The 26,479-nt window shown below is 47.0% G+C and overlaps 1 protein-coding gene across 5 annotated transcripts in view; it reads left to right on the forward strand.

The window, feature by feature from the left end:
- The window catches only part of PDGFD (platelet derived growth factor D), a 218,321-nt gene that overhangs the window by 175,499 nt on the left and 16,343 nt on the right, over positions 1-26,479 (forward strand). For 4 of the 5 annotated variants that reach the window (XM_019482020.2, XM_019482019.2, XM_014600702.3 and 1 more), the window contains one exon: positions 16,298-16,512. In XM_019482020.2, coding sequence (XP_019337565.1) covers positions 16,298-16,512 — 215 coding nt within the window. Of the gene's footprint in view, positions 1-16,297; positions 16,513-17,969; positions 18,173-26,479 lie in introns of all 5 variants that reach the window. The other variant, XR_002088641.2, reaches the window with a different exon arrangement.

Genomic DNA, 26,479 nt, shown 5'->3' on the forward strand with positions numbered 1-26,479 from the left:
CGTGGGCATAAAGTCAGGGTTTAGTATACAGCTTACTGCTCTGGTTTTGTGTTTTTGGTTTCGTTTGTTTTGTTTGTTTGTTTTTTACCGTCTTCCTTGAAATTGCCTAGAAATTGAATCTCTTATCTAGAAATTGTGTAATGATACTTGGAAGATATTTGCATCCACCTAAAGAACCTTTTTAGTTCTAGTTTTAAATTAAGGACCCATGTGGTTTCAATCCTTTGATAAGTAAAGCAACAGGATTTCACACCAGTCACACCAAAGCTCAGTTACTTTTTAGTCACAGTAGTGAAACGATGCGTGAAACTGACTGTACTGTAAAATCCCATTGTTATACGGATGAGGAAATTAACTGGCTCCATACAGAAAGGCAATCTGGAGACATATCTGAGCTTTCTGCAGAGAATGTTCTTCAGATAAATTGCGCTTTTTTGTTAAGGATTTACAAATGGTGTTTTAAAGCCAATTAAACTCTTGGAGCAGTTCTCAAGTGTCTGTTTGATGCTATCAGAATAAGGGATATTCTTTTACAAATGTGTGTTGCCTCCTCAGTTTGTCTGATCAAGCAAAGGAAATCTGTGGGGCAGCATCAAAAATTAACTTCAGTACTTATCTCTAGGGGCACTTGTCTATGTAATCGGCATTTACATACTAAAAATGCTCCTGGTTTAATTTTCCTTACTTAGTTTATGATGACTAAATCAGTAACTCAGACGTGATTTACCACACAATAACTTATTATGCTATAACTAGTAAAATGTGCTAGGGGTGCACATCAGAACAATTTTACCCTCTGCCCTTTTGATATTTTGGTTGGTTTATTTTCTTGGATTGTGCCAGGTTGCTTTTGGGGGGGCGGAGGGGGTTGTTGGCAGTTTTGCTTGAGAGATATGCATTTGGGGGGGAGGTTGAGTTCAATAAGCAGTGCTGCCCACCTCCCCTGCAAAGCTTCACACTTTTTTCTGGGCGCTTCTTGCTTGTTGCACGAGGCGCTGCTGGGTGGGGAGGGAAATGTTTTCATGCAAAGGTCCACAAGAGTGAGCCTGCCTACCTCCCCCTCACAAGTCTGGATTGGCATTGGGGGTCTGTACCACAGGCCTCCCAAAGGGGCTGCCCCCCTATCCAAGCTCGGTCCAAAAGTAGTTCCACCCCCTGCTTTTTCTGCACGCTTATTGCACTGGTCGCTAGGTGTGGGGCACACTTAGGGCTACACAAAGGTACACAAAGGGTCTGGCTGCCTCCCCCCATCCCCTGCCACCTCCCTGTGTGTTGGCATCTGGGTATCATGTACCCAGGCTATCCAGGCTAAAGCCTGAATGGAAACATTGCTACAGAAATATTTATGCAAAACAGAAAAAATCTTGTGTCTCCTGTTGTTTGTATCCTCACATCAAAAAGCAGAATTTTTTTCCAAAGCTGAGAACCAGCATGGAGGTGGCCTGAGGTTATTATCGAGGTTGATTTGGATTCCTTGGGTATCCCGTGCCCAGGACAGCTTCCCCCAAAGTGGGGTTGGGGGGGGCTGCGATCACTCTACTCCAACTCCCTCTCCCCGCCCCGCCCCCCCACCCTGTGATCACCACACAGTGGCCAGCATGAACTAAGACCCCCACCCCTGCACAGCAGGGGCATAGTGTGGGTTGAGGTGAAGAAGGAAACAGCCCAGGCTCAATGAGAGGAATTTTCTCATCACTTAGTCTATTTGCATGTCAGTCTTTTAACTGCTGCATTGGCAGATTATCATCGCCTGCAGTCAAAACCCCCCAGCCTACAACCAGATCCCTTCAATACTTGTTCCCCCTCCTGTCGTCTACCCCCCCGCCCCAAACTTGCCCTTCTTCTCTGGTACTCCTGTTCCTTCTAAGCCTATTTTTGTCCCCAGCAGCATGTCCCTGTCCTCCTTTGACCACCGTCTGCTTGCCATTCCTCTGCCTAACAGTCATACTGCTGCCCCTTTCTGGGAGTGCAGCGTGTGCGGGTCAGGAGTGAGGGGCATCAGCTGGGCTGAAGGGGCAGGGGGCTGCAGGTAGGGAGTGAGGAGCACCAGCTGGGCTGGCAAGCTGCAAGTTAACTAGGAATGAGAGGCACTGGCAGGGCTGGTGGGGCAGTGGGCTTCAGGTTTGGAGTCATGGACACTGGCAGGGCTGGGAGGGGCAGGGGCTACCACCTGTGCCAACCACCAGCCCCCACGCACTCGAGCCACAACCCATAGGTCACTGCAGGGAGGGGAGAGTCATTCACTCTTGGGGAAGCTTGGGTCCTGCGACCCACCCAGCTCTGGGTTGTAATGGCCAATTATAACAGTGTATGGTACGGGCCATGCTAAACTGGTATATGTGGCCGTTGCACCCAGCCTTGGGATGTATGTCAGCCCTTCCATACACTGTTAAATGGAACTGTTAAACCCCAGAGTTGGGCACATCTCTGCCTTCCCCATGCACTGTTATATATGGCTATTACACCCCAGAGCTAGGGCAACCCCAGCAAGAGTGAGGGAAGTGAGGGGCACTGGCAGGGCTGGTGGGTAGTGGCTTGGCTATAAAGCATGATCATGTTTTCTGTGTTATTGTTGTATATTGTGCCTCCTGTAGGACTGGAAAGGACCATTTCCCATCCCCAGATCATTACCTTAAGATTCCTCAACAGAACCTGTAAAACCAGTTGAGTGACTCTGGCCAATCCTGGAGTGCCGACCCTATTTACGTTTTCACTGACATCCTGCCACACCTTGAGCTTCTTTCATTTCTTGGAGTCTCAGAACAGCAGAGACTCCCCATGCCTGAAGAAAGGTGACTGCACCTGAAAGATTACCAAGAACTTTTTTCCAACTACTCAGTTGGTCTAACAAAAGATATCACATCTACTCAAAGAACCTTGTCTGCCTTGTCCTTAGACCAACATGGCTACAACCAAAAACCCAGACCCCCTTGGAATTGCTTTGTCTGCATTAACAGTGCTCCAATGAAGATGTTTTTTGGCTGGGGCCCTGGATGAGGGCACTGGCAGGGCTGGGTGGCAGGGACTGCAGGTTGGAAGTGAGAGGCACCCCAAAGTGTGACAGGTCAGTGACCACACTCTTTTTGACTGAGCAATTTTCTTTTTCTTTTTTTTTTTCTTTTCATAGTCAGACATGGTTTCATCATGTTATGCCATAGAGTACAAGGACCCTAGGTCTGCTTTATGAGCAGAGACTTGAAATCTGACAGTGCATTGTCCTATCAGTATTTCACAGTAACCCTATTTGCATGTCAATTCTGGTTCCTCCTCAGCTCAGATTACAGTTCTCATCAGTCTGTGCCTTGAGGCAGACCTCCGAACCTGGCTTTCCAGGAGTTTGAACAGACACCACTTCTATAAACCATATAGTTTCCTCTTCTAGAAGCAGACTTCTGTGATGTGACTGATCTAGGGTCAGCAATATTATTGTTTTCTTATCGCTTACCCCATTAGAAATAGAGGAAGCTATGCCCTAGCAAGCAGACAAATCCCCATTCCTGCATTACCTTCCAGTATGCCAAGGCCTATTCCCAGAGCTACCTGACCCATACCACACATGCACCCAATGCTGTATGTTAGGGTTCTCTCCCAGAATTGGCAAAAGCCTGCTTAGCTGTAAGCCATGCACTTTATTTGCTCTGTTCATCAGTCAGCCACCCCCCACATTTCTGAGGTCCCAGGAACATTTCACTTGCAAAATACCCTGCCAGCCCACTTCTGCCTGGGCCTGCAGCTGTGGGGGACCCCCTGCTCACAGTGAGTGGCCTGCTCTCACCATCCACTGTTTTGGTGCACCCCAGGCCACATGATAAGGTTTGCTCCCTGAATTTCAAACTGCCTGCCTCTACTGAAGGTCAAGGAACATCTGCACCACACAACCCCTTCCCCACCCCCCGCCCACTGCCCCTGGTGGTGTGGGGCAGGGACCCCTGGCTGGCAGTGACTGGCCTTCTCACCATCCGCTGTTTCGGGGTGGCCAACACCAAGGCTACAGGCTATAGTTCATGAGGCTGCAATTTGTTCCTTTAATTCCCAGGTCCTTATTCCTGGTTCCCAGTTCCTTTTTCAAAGCTAATTTATACCCAATAAAAGCTTCTTATTAATGAATTACACATTCTAAAGAGAGAGAATTTCATTAGCTATGCATATTTACCAAATAATATGTAAATTAATATCCTGCATCCACCATGCCTGTGTACCACCAGGGACTCTCCTGGACACCTCTGACCAGAGTCTTGCACAGCCCAAAAAGCATGGCCTGATTGACAACTCCATTCACACTGTAATAAGTATATGGGCTTGAATAAGGAATTTCTTATTAGAGACGGAGATGGGAGACTGGGATTAGAGATGGAAATCCTTCTTAGGCCCCCACACACCATGACTTTCTGCCATTAGGGGTCTCTCCCAGACATCTCTGACTAGAGTCTTGCCTGGCTCAAAGTGCTGTTTGTTCGTGCCATGCTGCCAACTCACAGCCCCCCATGCACACTATACTAGGTATATGGGCTTGAATAAGGAACTGTTTTTTGGGCTAGGTGTCCAGGAGAGTCCCCAGTGCCAGAGGCATAGCATGGGGTGTCCCTAGCTCTGGGGTGTAACAGCCACATATAACAGTGTATGGGGAGGGCTGAGATACACCCCAGAACTGGGTGCAATGGCCACATATACCATTTCATCACAGCCCTCCCCATACACTGTTATATGTGGCCATTACACTCCAGAGAGCTGGGTGCACCTGAATCAGTCCTGGGTCGACACGGCTGTGTCCAGAGAGATGAGGAGACAGTACCATGGTCAGTGTCAGCTGGAGCTGTCCTGGCAATGAGGGAACTGCCTGAGTGACCAGTGGGGTCACCCTAAAACCAGTACCCCAGCAAGGCTGACAAATGAGGTGTGAAACCCCTGGTGTGCACCCCCATTGGAAAGCCCGATGGGCTGCATGGTGCCAAAGGGTGCAGGGACAGTGCTGGAATGGGCAGCTTCCCTGTCACCTAGCAATGTTGGTGACTCCATTAATCCCCGAAGTCTGTGAGTGCCTCGACAAATCCCCAAAGGCAAGAGTGCCTAGCTCAAATAGAACCCCATTTTTGGGTTTTAAAATAGGTGTTGCCAAAAATGGGGGTGTGGGGGGAAGGCAAGAAAGACCAGAGAAAGACCAGGCTTTGCAATGGTTTGGTGGCCAGCCAGGGTAGGGTGCACCCCGAACTTGCTGTCTATGCCACTGGAGGATTGTCCCAAAAAACCCTGACTAGAGTCCTGCTGGGCCCAAAGCGCAGTTTGTGTATGCCATGCTGCCAACTGACAGCCCCCCCCCCCCCCCCATACCCCCTGCACTAAGTGTATCAGCTTGAATAAGGAACCACTTTTGGGCTGGGATTATGGCTGGGCTGGAAATCCTTCTTGGGCCACCCTACACCATGCCTCTGTGGCACTGGAGGACTCTCCTGGATTTATCTGACCAGAGACTTGCCCGGCCCAAAGCTCGATTTCTTCATGCGAGGCTGCCAGCTGACAGCCTCCCCATACCCGTTGTACTAAGTATAGGGACCTGAATAAGGAACTCACTTTTGAGCTGAGATTAGATTGAAATCCTTTCTGGGCCATCTGACACCATGCCTGTGTGGCACTGAGGGACTCTCCTGGACACCTCTGGCCAGGGTCTTGCCCAGCTGAAAGTGTGGTTTGTGCATGCCAGACTGCCAACTGACAGTCGCCCTATGCCCACTATACTAAGTACACGGGCTCAGATAAGGAATTTATTTTGGGCTGGGATTAAAGGTGAAAATTTTTCTTGGGCCACCCCATGCCTCTGTGATTTTTCTAGTTTTCAGATTTTCCTGGAACTGGGCTGGTTTTGGGGCTGGGATTACAGCTGGAAATTCTTCTTGGTCCAGCCCATGTGGTCAGGGGTGTCCAAGAGAGTCCCCCAGTGCCACAGAGGCATGGCATGGGGTAGCCCTAGCTCTAGGGTGTAATAGCCACATATAACAGTGCATGGGAATAGCAGATATGGGTGTAACAGCTGCCTAGGTCTGGGGTGTAACAGCTGCATATAACAGTGTATGGGGAGGGCTGAGACACACCCCAGGTCTGGGTGCTAATCTGTATTTCTGCTGCTCCTGTGCAGGGGCCTGGCCAGGAGCCATACCACTCCTGGGGCAGCTGCTGGTGAGCCCCTAGCTGGGCAGGGAATTCAGCTTGTGGGACAGCTGGTGGTGAGCCCCTGGTTGAGCAGGGAAACACAGAGCTCCCCAGGCCCAGTGCTGCTCCACTCCCAGCTCCTGTGGAGAGCCAGGTACCACACAGTGCTCGGACAGTCTGGGACAGAGAGTGACACTGTTCTAGTGCTGATTGGTTCCTGGGGGGAATCAGAAGCTGAGCAGCACAAGGACCAGGAACAGAGGACTCCCCAGTCCCCTGTGGCTCACTGCTGGTATGGCTGACTGGGAGCAAATTTGCTCCTGGTCAGCATCTACATGAGCAGTATAGTACCTAATAAGCAGGTAATCAACCTGTATTTACAGGTGGTAAAAAGCCACACATTTGCCTATTTTCCTGCAGAGTATCTGCTGCACATGGTTATGTTGTGATACATTACTGCGCAGTAAACTAATCTAATGCATAGGAAAGCGGCACCATCTACATGTGTGCAGCAAGTACTGCATGGTATTATTAGTCTAATGTGCTGCTTTCTAGAACCTGTATATATAGGTACTAGAGAATGGCACATTAACTAATGCACTTTACTGAATGTGTAGACTCTGACTGGAAGCAAAGTGCTCCTGGTCAGCCTAGGCAGCAGAGGGTCACAGGGGGCAGGGAGAGCTGTCTCAGCTCAGTAGGACTCTTTCTGTGAGCCACATAGAGATCAGGACCCATCAGCAGCTGCCCAGCAGCTGAGACAGCTCTCCCTGCCCCAGAGAGACCAGGATGGGGCTGGAGCTTTCCCTGCCTGTTGCAGCGGGACAGAGCAGGACAAGAGCAGCCCTGGACTGGACTGCTCCTGTTGGGCTCAAACAGCTCCTGACGGGGGCACACATATAGATACCCACTGAGGAGTGCTTTAATGAAGCTGAATTTTCTGCACAGAAAATTCAGGCATATTATTGCCCATGGAGGTATCTAAATAAGATATTTACTGCACAGTAGACTAGTTACCTGGGCAGTAAACATTGCACATCTACATGTGCACCCCTGTTAGGCTGAAGTAAATTAATTAACTCCACAGAACAATATTACTTGTAAATACAAGTACTAGTACTGTACTGCTGCAAAGTTTTTACTCTGCAGCAGCACACGTGTAGATACTGCCCGAGCTGGCTGGGGCATGAGGGTGCTTCAGTGCAGGGGCTTCCTGCTGGTTAGCCCCATGCTGAAGCACCTTTGTGCTTCAGTCAGCCCCTCTGTACCACATCGAGCTGGGGGGAGCAGCCCTGGGCTGTCAGGCTGACCCTCCAGGCCCCCAGCCAGTCAGGGGGCCTGACCCCTCAATGTGCTGTGGGCCCAGGTAAACATAAAGACACAGCACCCAGGAGTAATCAGCTCCAGCGCAATAAGCCCCAGAATTTAATCATGTTCATTAACTGAACATGTAAATGCAGCCAGTTTGTCCATTTAAATATGAACTGTGCTACCAGTTTAAGGCCTGTCTCAACAAAGCCCTGGGAAGCCCTAGGGCTGGTCCTACTTTGAGCAAAGGGTTGGACTAGATGACCTCCTGAGGTCCCTTCCAACCCTCATTTTCTATGATTCCATGATACTATGGGGCAATATTCAGGAGTTCATAGCATTTATGACTCTAAGTAAAAACTATAGGATCTCTAGGTTCTCAGCAGTCCCCCAAAATCAGGATTGTTATGTCTCAAATGTAGATCCTGAGAGCTTTTGTATGCTTACTTTGGAATATCTATCATTTTTCCTGGGTAGGTAATGATGGTGGGGGAGAAGGACATAATTAAGAACCTAAAGCTTGGGCATATTGCCATAAGTATCAGTGAGAAAACCACACACATCACATCAATCTAAAAAAACTAAAACTCCTCTGCAGCCCCCCACACCTGCCCATCAACATAGCACCCTTTCTTTTTATGGCCCTCATTTAGAAAAAGCCTGAAAAAAGAGACCCCATAAACAAAACTGGTGTCAATCAAATGTTGAAGATCACCAAATCCAGGCTAGTGCACATAGTACATGCCAGAACCACAAACCGTTCACAAGGGAGTGCTTTGCCATTTAAATCTGGCAATTTAAACACTGTGGCTAATTGCAGTTGCCACAGTGTGACTCATACATGTGCTGTTTGCATGAAACTGCTTAATAAGTCGGCACGCTCAATCTGCATCAATCACAACATACAAATAGTATAAAGCACGCGTGGGCAAAATACGGCCCATGGGCCTGAGTGCCAGCTGATTAGATCCAGCCTGCAGGCAGGCAGGCACCCACCAATTAATTGTATGTGGCCCCACCCACAGCTGGGCCTGCTGCGCTCTGCCTGGGGCTGAGTCCTGCCCAGGGCAGAGCGTGCTGCACTCCCAGCCTCCTCCACCAGCAAGTAAAGCTTCTGAGCAGGGCTGCTGCTGCTGCCACCACCGCGGCTGCCCAGGTAACTGCTGGGCTCGCCCATCCTCCAGCAACTCCTTCTCCTGTCCCTGCTGCAGTGCTTCAGGCAGCAGATAAGGAAGGGAAGCTGCAACGTTGAGGGGAGTGGGGTGGGCTCTACCTGCAACTTACTCTGGTCCTCTCATGCTGAGTGAGGGAGCATGTGTGGATGGAGGGGAAGGGAGGTACCTGAAGGAGCTCGGCCGCTCACAAAGCCATGATGGGCAGGCTGGGACAGACAGGAGAGGAGGGAACAGCAGCAGGAGCAGCATGCACTTGGTGCAGCCCTGCCAGGCTGACACGTGAGAGAGAAACAACAGCAGCAGGAGCCAGCGTAGGCTCGGCTGCAGTCCCCGCTGGGCAGGCGTGGGACACAGATTAAGAGAGCTGATGATACCAGGCTCGGCTCCCTGTCCCCTCTCTAGGGGCCTCTGTTGCTGCTGGCCAGCAGCAGCTGCTTTCTTGCCCTTTGCAGCATGCTGCAAGCCAGGCAGGCAGTGCCAATCCCCTTCCCCCTGACCCCACCCATGGAGGGGCTTTGCTAAGCCCCATTGCAACAAGCAGGTGGGGGGAAGCCCCCCCACATCCCCCAACCCCCACACACACCCTCACACAGTCTACCCCCTCTCCATACCTGCACACACACCCAACACTGTCTCACACACCCCAGCATATACATCCCACACACATACACTCACACCCTGACCCCCACCATACACACACCCCCTCACACCACACCATACCCACAAACACACCCCACACCTCAACCACACACCTCCCCACATGCCCTACGCATCCCACATCCATGCATTTGCACACGCCCCACACATACACCTCCCCACACATGCACCCATATCCCCTCACACACCATACCCCACCCCCTCATCAAACTCACACACACATCCCACACCCACATGTACTCCCCTGCTATACCCCCACACACCACCCTTGCACCATACTGATACCCCCTACCCATCCCTCCACACATAATATACAAGCAAACTCCCACCCCTAAAAGGAGTACTTCCTGGACAAGGGGAGAGACTCACAGTGGCAAAGGTCAGGGGTTACAGGGCAGAATGGCAACTGGGGGGCGGGGCACCTGTCAAGGGGCAGAGCTACCCTTGCAGCCCTTGTTGCCTCACTGAAACTCATTAAGTAACCCTCCAGTCGAAATAATTGCCTGCCCCGGTATAAAGGTACAGTTCCATATAGTATGCATTACACTAACTCACTGTGCATATGAGAACAGCTATACACTGGAAGAGAACTGCTGTACACCCTTTATGAAAGGAAAGTGATACATTCCATGTGAGCTCCATGCAGAGATGGATATCAGATGCATTCACCCTGTTAGAGTGGAAGTTGTAGGTGATCTGTTCATCAGCAAGCCCTCTATGGAGAAAAACTTGTCACAAGTAGCCCTGTGCCCTGCAATCTATTAGTAAAATCCTTGTGATGCAGGACCAAAAGACTTGGGTATTACATGCTAACTTAAACTATATTTATATACCATTTGCAAATGATTCCATAATATCTTAGGATAACATTAAATAATCCAGGAAAGACTGTTTCCTCCTGCGCGTAGTATTATTTCCTTAGCATTATGGAAATAATTTAACATACACTGGGCACATCCACACATGCAATCACATGTGCTTGCAGCAGCTGAAATAGAAACAGTATAAATTTGAGCCAGGGCTTTTTGCCTCAGTGCACATGCCTGGACATGTACTTTGGTGTAGGAAAAATTGTGCTACTTGCATCAAAATTACCCTGCCTAGCTCCTCCTGGATCTGCAGTCAGGGTGAGCTAGAGCCAAGGGCCAGCAACTGTGCTATCCCCAGCAGTATAAAAAGCTACCCTGTTCTAGCCCCAGCAGTACAAAAAGCTGCCCTGGCAAGTAGCTCAGGGCTACTCACTCTCAGGAGCTTCTGGGGCCTGACCAAGTGGTACCTGGGGACACTACCCCTTGTGCCAGCTGGACTGCTGAAGCAGCTCTGAGAGTTCCCTGCATCCTTTACCCACTGCAGCAGTCTGGCAGTGGGGGCTGCTGCCTGGCTGTGACCTGCTGCACACCTGCCAGGCTCGGATGGGAACTGCAGAGCCAGTAGAGGCTTTCAAAGCATTTGATGAAATGAGCTCAAGTTAATGAAAGCTTATGCTCTCTATATACATATTTAGTTAACATATAAGGTGCATAACGACCTTGCCTTCTGGAAAAATTTACCTAACACACTGGAATGTTATCCCAGAGACACGTTGCAGCTTTTCCCCCCTTGACTAAATATCAACATAGCACCCTTTCTGGGTGGTTTTGTGGAAGACCAAGCTTCTAGTTGCCTCAGGGCATGATCCGGGATGGTGCCCTGCCCCCCTTTTTTTCCCCACATTTTTGTTTTTAACTGGTCTAATTTTGCCCCCATGCCGCAAATTTGCAGTGCAAAGAACATTTTTTCGTTCCTGCATGTGCCTCTTGCAGCATCTCAAAGGGGTTTGAGACGCTGCAAGACACATGTTCATGCTCGTGTGGATGTGCCCATTAGGGTTAGCATGGGCAGTCACTGTGCAAGTTTCTACTTGCACCTTTTCATTGCAGCTGTCTCTCATCTATCCTTTTCCCTGCCCCACCCACTTATAGATTTCATAGACATTAGGACTGGAAGGGACCTCGGAAGATCATCGAGTCCAGCCCCCTGCCCAAAGGGCAGGAAGTCACCTGGGGTCATAGGATCCCAGCAAGATAAGCATCCAGTTTGCTCTTGAAGGTGTTCAATGTAGGCGCTTGAACCACCTCCGTTGGCAGGCTGTTCCAGACCTTGGGGGCTCGGACAGTAAAGAAATTCTTCCTTATGTCCAGCCTGAAACAGTCTTGTAGCAGTTTATGACCATTCGACCTAGTCGTCATCCCTTGGGGCGCTCTGGTGAACAAATGTTCCCCCAGATACTGGTGGTCACCCCTGATAAACTTATAGGTGGCCATCAGATCACCCCTGAGCCTGCGCTTTTCCAGGCTAAAGAGCCCCAGGGCTCTCAGCCTGTCATCGTAGGGTCTGCTTCCCTGACCTCTGATCATGCACGTGGCTCTTCTCTGCACTCTCTCAAGCTTCTCCACATCCTTTTTGAATTGTGGAGCCCAAAACTGGACGCAGTACTCCAGCTGCGGCCTCACTAAGGCCGAGTACAAGGGGAGAATGACATCCTGGGATTTGCTTGAGAAGCATCTATGGATGCAAGCCAATGTTTTGGCCGCTTTACTAGCCGCAGCATCACACATACCCTCCCTTCACTTATTTTAAGCTCTAGTTCTGGCCCTGGCCCAGCTTAGCTCAGAGCTGCCACCACAGCTTGTGGCCAAACTGGGGCCACCACAGCTGCTGACTGCCTTGGAGCCAGACCCACCCAGAAAGTAAGTGGTAGAGGGATGCAGGAGGTGGGGGGAGCAGGAGTTGGGGGAGGATGGCAGCAGGGAACCCATGGCAAGAAGACAGGAAGCAGGTCACAGGGGAGGCAGGCACCAGGGAGAGATATTAGGTGGGCAGGCACAGGCACACGATGGGTTGAAGCAAGGGTGGGAAGGGCAGGGGTTATGTTGTGGGAAGCTGGGAGCAAGGGACGAAGGGGAAACACTGGGGAGGGGCAAGAGAACGGCAGGAAAGGTGGCAGGGGGGTAGGAACGAGTACAGGACAGAAGGGGATAGGCAGTAGGGAAGTGGGGATACGTGGCAGGCAAGGCAGGCACTGGTGGGGCAAATAGCAAGGGGGACAGGGAGCAGATGGGAGAAGGCAAAAGCACAGGAGCAGGCAAGGGGCAGGGTTGCAAGGGGAAGGGATTTGGCCTCTCGGCCCCCCACTGCTGCTTTCCCTACCACAGTTGTGGGGGAGACAAGTTTCATAAAATCATAAAATAAACAAGATATGCTGAAAAATTATAGCAAATTTATAATTTTCTATTGATAGACTCTAATTATAGGGTGGTCACCTTAAATTTGAAGTCCTCTTAGATTCAGGTAAACATGGGAATATTTTGCAAACTAATCTTTGCTTTATCTTTAAGCAAAGATGTCTTTGGAATTTCCTGATGGGAATTATGGAGGGAAAACAAAAAGCCTCTTCCATGTGAAAAGAAGAATTAGCCTGAGGGAAAAGGAATGAAAGGGAGTGGCTTTGAAGAATGACAGCATAGTACAAAATATCATCTGTTAAAACAAAAAAATCAATATTCTCTATTCTTCAAAGTCCTAGCTAAGGACAATTGGGGTATATTTTTCTCTCGGTGCATGAGTGTACTAGAAACTCCCATTGATTTTGTGTTGATATCAAGAGGGAGATATATACCTTCTTTGTAGCAATACTAGTTCTCTTGAGAGAACAGATGAGATTTAATCATGAGATGTATCAGAATTGCTACAACATGTCCAAAATTCTGATTTATCTGCTAGATTTCCACCAATCATATCAACATATTGTATAACAAGTGGAGTTTAGATGAGTGTGGTAAATTATGCTTCTATAATTCAAACAGCCACCTTTGCATATATATTTGGAATATATAAATATTTTAAAGCCACGTATGTAAAGGTGCATGTTTAAAAAATACACTTTTCCCTGCAAAATTGTATAAATCAATGGTAATGCACAATTTACTTTTTGACATTTATTAGTATATAGATTGACGCCTGAAATTACAGATGGTATAAACTGGTATCGTTCTACTGACTTCAGTGGATGTTTGCACACAATTAAAGTAAAATGCATGCATAAGTGTTTTCAAGATTTGAATTTTGAGTTCACTAGTACATAGCCTTCTGTTGTTGTTGCTTAGTTCTATGTCTTTATATGTTGATTTAACTATTAGCTCCTATCATTTGCTGAATCTTGCTTATCAGTTGAAACTTCTTTTGATTTGAATTTAGTTATTTTTTCCAAACATAATGAATACTATCAATATTAGTTTCCCATCTTTCAATGCTTCCTTTCTCTATAATTCAATGCCTTTTTAAAATCAAAGTAAATCTTTTGAACCATCTTTTATCAATTAAGAATGTACTTCCTAAGAATCTTAATTTGAATTTGCTAATGATTGCTATTTCAATATGAAGAGCATTCTCTTACGGGACACAAACTGAGCTGCAAACTACAGATTGCATTAGACAGTTCCCTACATCTGTAGAAACACATTTTTAACTTCCCAGTAATGAATCCAACACAAAATCTGAATAACACCCAAAAGATAATAACTTCCAAAGAATAAAAATAGGGAGGGGGAGTTGGGGAAGAGGAGGGCATTAAGTCCTTATTTTAAAAAATTGTAAAAATGGCTCTCAGGGTATTTTTTACTTTTTGTGAATTTTAAAAAGTAAAACTAGAAACAACTTTTGATCTCAGAACCGCCAATGATAATCTATAATTTTTGTTTAATTTTTCGTGGGTAACTCACCTTAGTGAAGAAGTGTGCAAGGACATTTCAACCGAGTCATGGTATTAGACAATCTTTATAAATTTTAGATTAATTACTTGCTTTTATTTAGTGGCATTTACAAGGACTAATTGAAATTGTAGACTGTTAGTGTTAAATGGTATGCAAACATGAGGTGAGAGACAAGACAATCCAAAGGGTGTTCATGGTCACACAGGAGCAAAGAACTCAATTTCTAACTTGCAGTTTATTGTCTTACCCACTAGGGAGCTGATCTTGTGCCATGAAACTCTGTAGAATTTTTGTTATGTGCTTTAGTAGGGGCAATAAGGGCTTCACACTGCCCCTTAGTTATGTAAAACTTGGAATATTTTGTAAAACATTTATATTTACCTTTTAAATAATTGGGTTCTATGCTTAATTTATTTTCCAAATGATGCTAGAGGCTAAGATAGATAATCAAAAAACCCCAGGCTGAGTCATGATTCAATCTTCACAGGTTAGTTCAAGCTGTGTAGATTGAACTGTTAAGCAAGTGAAGGAACATTCACTTTTGAACTTTTGATTCTGGCACATGCCTGCAGTGGGCCAAGCCAGAAGCCAGGGGGCACTAGAACATGAATTTCTGCTCAGCTGGAGCAGACAGCTGGGCCAAGGCTAGCCCACTAACCCTGCAAGGGCAGGTGTAAAACATCCCGGGATGCTGGGGATGGTGGCTAGGGACAGACATTCAAGAAGCCTGAGCCTGAATTGATTCAATCTTTGCAAGTTAGTCTAAGCTGCTCAGCTTAAACTGATTAATAACTGGACAGACATTCTCTGGTAAACCAGGAAATGCAAGCATGTGCCTGCAGTGGCTTAAGCCAGAAGCTGCTAGAGTGTGCCTGCCAGGGAGGAAAGAGAGACACCCTCCAAGGCTCTCACCCCCACCTGCTGGAGCATAGGCAACCTGGCCAGGCACCAGCAGAGGCTAGCAGCAGCGGGGAGGGGCAGCGGCTGCCAGACTGAGTGGGGGTGAGGAAAAATCCTTTCTCTGAAGCAAACATGTATTGAACACAGCAGTTTGCAAAACATACAACAGGGAACTACCAAAAATCTTTGCCTAAGCTAAGATATAGCCCAGTAAAACACAGTATACACAACTTAGTATAACTTAAAGTGTAAAGCAGGAAGACAAGAGAAAGCCTTGCATAAGTTTTACTAATCCTGAGGGCAGTGTCTCCTTACAGCCAGGCATTCAGAAAGGCTTTGTTTAGGTTTCATGGGTTCTGCTTTATAATGTAAATGTAGCTCTCTGCATTCTTTGGTCTGGAACTTCCAGCCAGAAACTGTCTGCAACTTCCCTGAACTGCATCTCCAGCACACGTGTGATGATTGCCAGGTCTTTGCCAACACTTCCCACCTCTCAGCCTGGTCCTGCAGGTCTTAGCTCTGGGCTCACAGGGGACTAGCTTGCATTTCTCCCCCACTCTGGACTGCTGTGGAATAAATCTCTTCCCTGGCTGCAGGCAAGCTGGACAGAGGGCGGAATTAATTCTGTCTCTGCTGGGCTGCAGGAAAGCCATGGAGGTCCACAGGGTTTGTCAGTGGGGGAGGGGACAGAGGGAGGAATTTGCCTCAGGGGCCATGGCAGGTCAGCGTCTGGCCACACTCCACCTCTGCTCCAGCTAGACAGCAGAGGGGAGGGGCCAGCCCAGCTCCCAGGAACAGAATCCAGCCCAGAGAGCATGCTGGGATGCTGGGAGTCTCTGATTTAACTTAAACCAGCAAGGGGTCTGGGACAGACATCGGATAAGCTTGTTTGAGCCAAATCAGTTAAGTCTGATACTACATTCAGCCAGGTTTGTCTCAAACAATTTTCAGCCATTTGCAAACTGGTTTATGTGCACTGAATGTCTGGTCTGCTACAGGTTTAAACCAGTTTCTCATCACTTAAACCTGCTTATGTGTAATGTCTGTCCCTAGCTTGTGAGTTAACTTGAGTCTGGAGGGGATCTGGGACAGAAGTTCAATAAACTGATTTAACCTAAATCAGGTAAGTCTGATACTACATATCCAGGTTTATGTTAAATGGGTTTCAGCCATTTTGAAAGTGGTTTATGTGCACTGAATTTCTGTTGTGTTACAGATTTGTACCAGTTTCCAATCACTTATACCAGTTATATATAATTTTTGCCCCTATCCTGTGTTGTGAGCTTCCCAAGGAATAATACTTGTCAATCTAGGGAACTGCCCACTCAACCCTTACAAATCAGAGCTTTTTTTGCATTGCAGTTGACCTGGACAGATTGAATGATGATGTGAAACGTTACAGCTGCACTCCGAGGAACTACTCTGTCAACTTAAGGGAGGAACTGAGACTGACAAATGTGGTTTTTTTTCCCCGCTGCCTCCTGGTCCAGCGCTGCGGTGGGAACTGTGGATGCGGCACTGCAAATTGGAAATCTTGCACATGCACCTCTGGGAAAACAGTGAAAAAATATCATGAGGTATTTTATTTCTGACCTTTCTTGTGATTCCTCTGTGGGCTCTAAGCCAGAAGTAGACTCATAAATACTTCCCCTGCAGCTGCACAACTGATTGTGTTGGTGCTTCATCTGCACAAGCATGGCCAAAATCTTTTCCTGCACCTCACATGCAGTTTTACATGAAGTCAACGTGCTACCCTGTGGGCACATCCAAATGAGCTTGCACATGCATGGGCATGCATTTGCCACAGCACAAATTGAAGCAGGTATGTTGGCTTCAGCAGTGGTGTTACCTAGGGGACTCCCAGGGCAGCAGTGGTGCTAATCTGGCCCCCGCCACATGAAACCTGGCTGGCATCCAGAGCATGGCTCTGGATGGCCAAGCTCTGTTTCTAGTGGCACACACTGCTGCTGCATGCACCATACCACTTTTTTGCAGTGATTTTTTTGTTTGTTTGTTTGATACTAGGATCTCCCAGTGTCAGAATTTGGCACTGCAGCATGGCAAACAGATGCATGTGCTGCATGCAGTTTGCAGCACCTCAAACAGCTTTGAGGTACTACATACCACACATGCACACTTGTCTGGATGTGCCTTGTGGGAGCAGCACATATGGGGACAACACAGGTTGTGTGAAAACTTCCCTGGAGATCATTGCTCATATTTACAGTGTTTTTGGTGCCATGGCAGTTTGGGCTTCACACACCACCCCAGTAAACATGGAGGTGGGCTTATGTATTTAATGCCAAATCCCGTCGTACCACATTGTTTCTGTTATCCACATGTTCTAAACCAAAGCTAGCTTGGCTATGCTTAGACATAATGCATCACATCATCAAACGTATTAGAGACATAAGCCATACAGCCATTCTTACTGATCTGTAGAAGGACCTGATTTGGTTCTATATATGAGCTAAAGGATTAAAGGACTACATAGAGAAATGAAAATTGTGATAAAGTGATAATGGATTTTCTTACACCTTCTTGTTAGGTACTTTTCTTGCACTGCTTTCTTCTAGCCTCTTGGGCTATGAGAAGTGAAGTGAGTGGCAATTACACAGCATTGAAAGAGGTATGAAACACACTGAAAATGGGGGTGTGAGTCTATTTAAGTCTAAGAGAGATTGGAATAAATCCAGGAAGCTCAGATCCTGCAGTTGGATCCATGTAGTTTCCCAGAACTGATGGCAAGAGCGGAGCTATGGGGAACACGAGGAGTGACATGACCACTGAGGATGTTGGACAAAGATTTATGCCAGTGTAAATGTTCTTCTCAGGCATAACACGACTTTCTGTTTTGGGGAAGTTAACTAACTGCATTTCTTCTTGCTTCTAGCCATGCTGCTTAATTTGTAGCCACATCTAGATGGGATAAACTGAAACCATTTGGGTTCCACTGTATAAGATTTTTTCCTTCCAGTTTCTCTGCATTAGGAGGCTTTTGACCATTTTTTTGTTCTATCTTTTTCTCACTCAGCAAATGTTGAAAGAACAGCTTGTCCCCTGAGAGCAGCCATGTGCATTTTTGATCCTTTCAAAGGACATTTTGGAAAACAAGTCATAATCAATAAGGAGAGAATTTTTTTTGAAGTTTAGAAGATGGTTTTTACAGAAAATGATATTGAAAATATCATGGAAACTTACTTGATATAATCCTTTGAAGCAACCCAAAGCAGATTGGTAGGTGCCATCCTGAGTCAGTTTCTGACATACTCGTGGAAGAATCCATAGGGCATTTCTACACATTCTCCAGCGCATTCTCATTTGAATGCATCAGAAAAGACTCGATTAATCAACACTTGCATTTTAATCAGAATGCTCCAGTGTGCTGCAGCATCTCATGTATTCAGCTCCCCCACATTTCAAAATAACAGTGGAGCATTTTAACTAAAGCTTGTTAAATGAACTATAATCAAAACACTCTTGCCACTATTTTGAAACATGGGGCACTGAATACACAAGATGCTGCTAGCATTTTAATTAGACCAGTTCCCCCAAGAGCCATTCTAATTAAAAGGCCCTATGCCCCACCCTGGAGCATGTGTATAAGTGCCCTATTCTCCTGTTTTGTTTAGATCACGTGAAAAAGAATTTAGTGAGCTCCTAATCTGGAGGTGGTGTGCCCACAGCACAAAATCTATAATATAGGAGAGGCTTAGGGCTAGAATACCAGGAGGTCATTGACAATGAAGCCTAGATAGATGTGTGAGAAAATATGCTAAACATTGCTGTAATCAGTATTGTTGTCATCTTTCTAAGGCAAAGGTTTCCCCCACTTGCTACCACATTAATTATAAAATACAGTAGCCTCCAGATCAACTGCTGTAAATTACTGGAGAGTAGATAATATTTAGAGGTGCACTGATACATCAGCCCTATATCAGATCTGCACCAGTATAAAGAAAATGTTCTGTATTGAAAATCGGACCAATGTGGCCAATGATTTGTCCGATAAGTGCCCGTGCGTGCGTGCAGCCGGAGCACAGCACATAGGCAGCGAGGAGTACAGCCGGCAGCGTGGAGTGCTGTGTGCAGCTGGTAAGTCTGGTGTGGCGGAATGGGAAGCAGGGGAGAAGGGAGGAGGAAGGGTCATGGTGGGGCAGATCAAGGATGAGCGGCAGGAGTAGCAGCAGAAGCCACTAGATGAGCACCGATCTGCATCTGCAACAACAGCTGCCCACCCCCCTCCCTTCTTGTGCCTCTCCACCCTGGCCCCAGCCCGCAGCTGCAGCCTACCCCATGCTGTGTAGATCTGGGTGGCACAGCACCCCCCAGCCCCCTGGACAAGCCACTTGTAGCTTTGTCCTACACCCCTTTCCTCCCCTCCCCAGCTGGTCAGTGCCTGCCCCTGACCAGCCCCACTCACTCCCTCACCGCAGGGGCCTTGATCTGCATGCCATCCCACCTCTTCCCTCCCTTTCCACTACACCAAATTTACCAGCTGGACACAGCTCTTCAGTATTGGAAATTGGATCGGTATTGGCTGATATGCCTCCTTAAAAATCAGCTATTGCTATCGGCCCCAGCAATCTCTATCAGTCCACCCCTATTCATATTGTATCTAACTGTTAAGAAAGATGCAATATATGACTCTAGTTATAGACCACAGAACTTTAACTCAGTTGAAAGATATTTCTAATAGGGCCACAAAACAGGGATCTCAAGCTCACCTTGCACTCTGAACTGGATCCAGAGTGTGGGGCTCCTTGGGAGCTGAATCCAGTGCAAGTCATGCAGTGGCAGCAGTTCTAGCTCTGACCCAGTGCACATGGTCCAAGTCCAGCTCCTGATGTATGTCCCATGCCAGAGCCAGCACCACTGCTCCCACCACGTGCCCTGTGCTGCAGCTTGAGCTCTAACACAAGCCATGGGGTACACAGCATCAGGCTCCAGCAGTGTCAGCAGAGCTGGTGGCCAAGGAGATGGGCCTGAGGCTACCACCAATTGCCATGTCTACCATGGCCCAAATGCCCGAGATTTTGCAGTAGGCCACCACTCAGACCATGTCCCTCAACTTCTGGTAACCCACTGGTAGCCCAACAGGCTGGATAGAGCGACTCTGCAAACCAGATCTGGCACCCCTGTCATAAAACACTGAGATGAACATGATCTGATAAAAACAACCCCAGAAGTGCATAAATATTTATATAGCACTACAAATTTGCATGTGGCTTAGGAGAACTTTAAAAGATTTGTGGCTTCCTTCAAAGAGTTTAAAATTGACCAAGATGAGGTCTTTCGTGGATTAGAAACTGATTGAGAGAGAAAGCAGAGTAAATGGAATAAACAGACAGTTTCAACATGCAATGTGGCTAACTGTGGAGAGTTCCAAGCTTTCATATCAGGTGTTATTTCTTCTTATCAATATGGAAGAAAGTGAATAACAGAGGCAAAATATGGACAGCTCACTAAAAACATCAGCTCAGTGCTAAACAGCCATCAAAAGGGCAAACAAAATGTTAGGAATTAGTAAAAAAGGGCATTGTAAAGGAAATAGAAAGTGTCACTGTACTCCTCTGTAAATCCATCATGTATCCACACCTTGAATATTGTGCCCAGTTTTGGTCTCAGCACCTCAAAAAGGATATGGTAGAACTAGAGAAGGACAAAAAGGATGATTAGTGGTATGGAGGGACTTCCATATAAGGAGAGACTAAAGAGGCCTAGGCCTATTCAGTTTAGAAGAAATGCTTGAGGGGGAACATGATAAGGGTTTACAAAATACTAAATGATGAAGAGAAGGTAAATAGGGATTTATTATTTACTATCTTTCACAATACAAGAACTAGGGTTCATAAAATCAAACTAATAGGTAATAAGTTTAAAACTAACAAAACAAAGTTCTTTTTCACACAACATGTAATTCAAATTTTGCCACAAGATGTTGTAGAACCTGACAGTTTAACCAGATTCAAAAAGGGACTGGACAAATGTTTGGAGGAAAGGTACATCACTAGTTAGGGGTACAACATCTGAATCAGAACTTCCTAGACCGTAAATGCTGGAGGCTTCAAGTGGGAAAGGAACAGTGAGAAAAAACCTGGTCATATCCTGTTGTCTCCCTTTCAGCATCCACTCTTTGCCACTGTATGACACCGGATACTAGGCAAAAGGGATCTATGGTCTCACCCAGTAAATGACCATTATTATTTTCTTGTATTAGCATTAGCACTATTGTCTCCCTTCAGCTGCTTTACCCATCGTCACTGCTGTGGCCTCAGCTCTTCAGCTACCAGACCCACTGATGCCGTATGCTGGAGTCGCTGCCACCATGTTCCCCATGTCCCATACCAGGACTAGAGCTGCCAGTGTGGCATGGGACACATTATGGTGGCAGCAGTTCCAACTCTGGCATTGGGCATGCATTAGGATCTGAAGTTGCACTATATGCCCCAGGCTGGATTCAGCCTGCAAAGAGCCCCACAATCGGGATCAAGCCTGAGGTGCAAGGTAAGATGAGTTTGACAAAACTGTTTTATAGCCCTATTACAGATTTCCTTCAATTAACTGGCTCACTATTAAGATAAAGTTTTGTGGTCAGAACAGTAAGTCAAACAGAACTAGAGATGTCTGTGAGGAATTTTCAAGGGACCTAATGTGATGAAATGTAATGTAAATAAGTATGACACATTGCACGTTAGAAGGAACAATCTGAAACAGCAACAGTGCAGGAAAGAAAACATCTGAATACCAAATTCAGACCTAAAGTTTGTCCTTAAGCACAGCTTAAAATCAGAGCGGAACTGGGCCTCTGCATAGCACTGTGGACAAGTCAAGGAAAATAACATATTTATTTGAATCTAAAATGACCTTGAATTTAAGATCACCCCCAATAATTAGATTCTATATATGGAAAAATTATAACTTTGTTATTATTTTCCAGGTATGGAATCTAATTATTGGAGGTTTGTCATTAATTCATCCCCACCTCCTTGCTACAGCACATAGAAATTTGTTGTATGTGACAGTAAGTGGGGGAAAGGGAAGAAGGGGGGCTACTGAAAGCAAGTGGAGAAAGAGCAGGAGGCTGCTGTAGATCTGACTTTGGACCCAACCCAGACTCAGAGCCAGAGTCAGAGCCACAGAAGCCACCACCTCCTTCCCCCACCCCTCACCTCCCCAACTCTCTCTACTTCATAGAGGAGGATCTTGTTAATTTGAAATGCAAGGGACCAAAAAACACTGACTTTGAACTAAAAATACCCATGATGATTTGCTTATATGCAAATTACTATGGGTGCCTACAGTCTTATTTCATCCAAATGCATTTTACCTTTTTGGAAACTACTGCAAGTTTCAGCAGAAATACTCCACTTTTGAACACACTTTTAAACAGCAGTTTTATATCCACTTAAACATAGTACAAACTATATATAATATTAGCAGTCAACAGAGTTTCAAGCCATGGTAATCCCACAGCTCAGCACTGCTCAGTCAGTGTGTGTATTCCACATACCTGCCCCTCCTCTGCCCCCTGCGCACCCCCCCCCCCAAGGATCCGTGTGCTGATTAACCCCATACTCACAAATGGAACTAGGTGTTTTTTGCACAAGTCCTGGGACCCTCCTGGGAAATTCATATGCAGGTGAGATGTGGTGCCACCTGGTCCAGATGCACCACATGGAAGATGGGGCCACACCTGTCGCATACAATGAGCTGAAAGAGCTGGCAACAGGGCCTCTCATTTACATAGATATTTGGTGATGTTTACCAATCATTTAAGGCTGGTGAAGAAACAGAAATCATTGGAAATGGGGGGGAAATGGTGCTGCTCAGCTGTGAGAGTGAAGAGAAAGTCCAAATATATTCAACTTAGTTGTTCACCATGAGTTGAAAAAGAGTCGGTATTGAGGGAGACTGAGCTCATCGGGCATTGTATCTTATTCAGATGGGCTAATCTATCCTTGTGGTAGGTTCCCATCAGCAGGATAGCTTCTCAGCCATTTCTTGGCTATGATCAAGTGTAGTGGCTGGTTAGAGGCCTGGTTTTACTCCTTTGATTGTTGCTAGGAGTGCTGGGGGGATAGGGACAGGGTGCTGGGATGGAGAAGAAGTTCCCAGAGCCTGGAGCAGTATTGGTTGTGGTTTTACAGAAGAGAGTGGCAGTCATGGAAGGGAAAACAGAACAAGAGATGAGAGGTAATTTGCAGAGCAGAAGCAAAGATTGAGAGTCTGATGGAAAATAGGCAAAGATAGGTAAGAATGGACAAAGGAAGTAGGAAAGAAAGGTGTGCTGGGATGGGTGGTTTTGGAGGAGGCTTTATTGAAGAAAGCTATGAAGGAAGAGTCCAGTCAGCTGGAGGAACAGGAGGAGAGGAGGTCAGGAAGGAGAAATGAAGAATGAAACAATGATTAAGGGGAAGACTAGTGGGAGTAATAAGCCAGACCTGCAAAGAGAAAGAAGATGGGAGGAAACAGGATCAGCAGGTAATATATGCCTGAGAATAAGAGCAGTAGTAACAGGGGAAAGAGAAGAGTAAAGTTAGATAATGAATAGATATAACATTATAGAAAAAATATTGTTTGAAGTTTTGGATCTTAAAGTGGAATATTTAAAAAGCCTGGTCATAGGTGAGAGAGAAGAACTTAAGGTGATAAATGTTATTGCAGGAGAAAAGACAATAGGACAATAATTATTCAAATGCACATGGACATGCTTGAGATGGAGAACATAATGAAATGGTTGGAGAATTATGTACAAAAAGTTATGTATGTTGAGAAGATACATGATAAATACAGTACATGCAACACAGGAGAAAATCTTTCTGATGAGAGCACCTTGGGTGGAGAAGGGGGAAGGATGGTGTAAGTTTTGGTGAAACTGAGGGAAAGAAGGAAGGAACTGAAAACAATTAGAACTGGAGAAGGAATCCAGATAAAAGAAAGTGCAAAGGTGTTGGATGTGGCAGTGGAGTTTTCTAAAGAATTGTGCAAGAGAAGAGGAGTGGATAGAAGAAAAATGAAGGTGTTCCCTGAGCGGATAAAGAAAGGAATAGAAGATTGAAAAAAACACATAGTAGAGGAGAAGTCAAGTATGAGAGAGGAGAAAGACTGCTTAAAAGTTTGCAAGAGTCAGAAAGTATCAGGAAGAGCTGGACTTCTGGCAGAATTCTATAAAATATTTTGGCAGTGGCTGGGGACAGACATAATAGAGACAAAGAATCATAAAATCATAGAAAATTCAGGTTGGAAGGGGCCTCAGGAGGTCATCTAGTCCAAACCCCTGCTCCAAGCAGGACCCGCCCCAGTTCGATCATTCCAGGCAGGGTTTTGTCAAAGGAACCTTACAAACCTCCAAGAATGGAGATTCCACAACTTCTCTAGGTAACCTGTTCCAGTGTTTTACCACCTTCCTAGTGAGAAAGTTTTTCCTAGTATCCAGCCTAAACCTCCCTTGCTGCAACCTGAGACCATTGCTCCTTGTTCTATCATCTGCCACCACTGAGAACAGTCTAACTCAGGGGCGGGCAATTATTTTGGGTGGGGGGCCACTTAAGGAGGTTTGGTTAGCTGTCAAAGGCTGCATGGATTGCCTCGTCCTTTGACGGGTGCCCAGCCCCCTGGCCACCATCTTGGGACCAGAAGTCCCATCCCTAACCCCTGACCATTGCCATCAGAAGTCCCACCCCTTGTCCCCTGGAAGTACTCCTTTTGGGCAGGGGGAGTTGCCATCTTAGAACCAGGAAAAAACAAATCATACACTAAAAGTCAAACACCTACTATAACATATTTTACTTTCATTTAGAAATATTTTTGTCTTGATTTGTGTTTATGTACTGTATATAGAGGTGATTGCATAATAACTCAAAAATATATTCTTAGTATTTTATATTGTGTGGGAAGGGTGTGGGGGGCATGGGGGGAGTCTGTGAAGGGGTGTGGCTGTGTATGGAGGAGCATAGGATATGTTGGGGGGTTGTGTGGCTCTGAAACACACTGTCCTCTCCTGAAGTCAATGCAGGCAACACTGGGGGGGGGGGGTATCTGTTTATGTCTGTGTGTGTGGCTTGTGGGGGTAAGGGAGGGTGGGAGGGGTTTGGGGACCCCCCCCCACACACACACACACTCCTGTTATGGCGCAGCAGCAGGTGGGGGCTCTGGTGCCTGGCTCTGGCCAGTGCTGTACATCGCAGCTAGAAGCACAGCCCCTGCTGAGCCGTTTGATTCCCCAGCACTCCCCACACTTGCAGGGCATGAGAGGGAAGACCCAGGCACCCCAGGCACTGCTTTGACCACTCCAGACCACTCCCTCCTGTGCCCTGCGAGTCCAGGGATCACCAGGGAAACAAATGGTCCAGCAGGAGCTGCACTTCTCACAGCGCTGGTCAGAGCCAGGCACCAGCACTGAGCACAGCCCCCTCCCCACCCGTCCTGCTGCCTGCCAGGCCTGTGCACCATGGCGGGGGAGTATGGGAAGGGTCTCCATAGCCCCCACTCTCCCTCACACCCAGAGCCTGCCCAGCTGAGCTTCACTTTGGTGCTGCTCCCTTGGGTGAGGGCTCCATGCTCCTGCCCCAGCTTCCCTACGTGCTGTCCGGAAGGAGTGGGATGCCGGGGAAGCCTGCAGCAGCAGCCACACCCCATGCTAGCAGAGCTGGCCCTTCCAGCCATGAGGATGGGAGCAAGACATAACAGGATATGTTGGGGGGGGGGGGTGTGTAGGCACCTCACTCCCACCCAGGTAGGCAGACGGGCTGGGTGTGGGGTACAACTCGTTGTGGGGCACCATGGACCGGATGAAAGTGTCTGGCTGTCTGAATGCAGACCTCCGGCCATATTTTGCATACCCCTGGTCTAGGGCAATCCTCTTTGGAACCACTTCCCACCTCCCACATAGTCCCCCAGACCCCTAACCACTTCTGTTGCCCTCTGCTGAACTGTCTCCAACTTGTCCACATCCTTTCTGTAGTGGTGAGCCCAAAACTGGACACAGTACTCCAGATGTGGCCTCACCAGTGCTGAATAGAGAGTATGAATCACTTCCTTCGATCTACTGGCAGAGCTTTTACTAATGCAGCCCAGTGTGCTGTTAGCTTTCTTGGCAACAAGAGCACACTGCTGGCTTATATTCATTTTACTGTCCACTGTAACTGCCAGGTCCTTTTCTGCAGAGCCGCTGCCCAGCCAGTCAGCCCCCAGCCTGTACCAGTGCATGGGATTGTTCCATCCTAAGTGCAGGACTTTTCATGTGTCATTGTTGAACCTTATGAGGTTTTTTTTGTAGCCCAATCCTCCAATTTGCCCAGGTCACTCTGAATCTTAACGCTACCCTCCAGCATATCTACTACTTCTCCCAGATTGGTGTCATCCACAAATTTGCTGAGTGTGCACTCCATCCCATCTTCCAGATCATTACTAACAATACTGAACAAAACCAGCCCAAGGACTGACCCCTGGGGCACTCCACTTGATACCAGCTGCCAACTAGACCTTGAGCCATTGATCACTGCCCAATGAGCCTGACAATCCTTTCATTAATACTTTCAT

Source organism: Alligator mississippiensis, chromosome 1 (assembly GCF_030867095.1).
Source record: "Alligator mississippiensis isolate rAllMis1 chromosome 1, rAllMis1, whole genome shotgun sequence".
NCBI classification, from domain to species: Eukaryota; Metazoa; Chordata; order Crocodylia; family Alligatoridae; genus Alligator; species Alligator mississippiensis.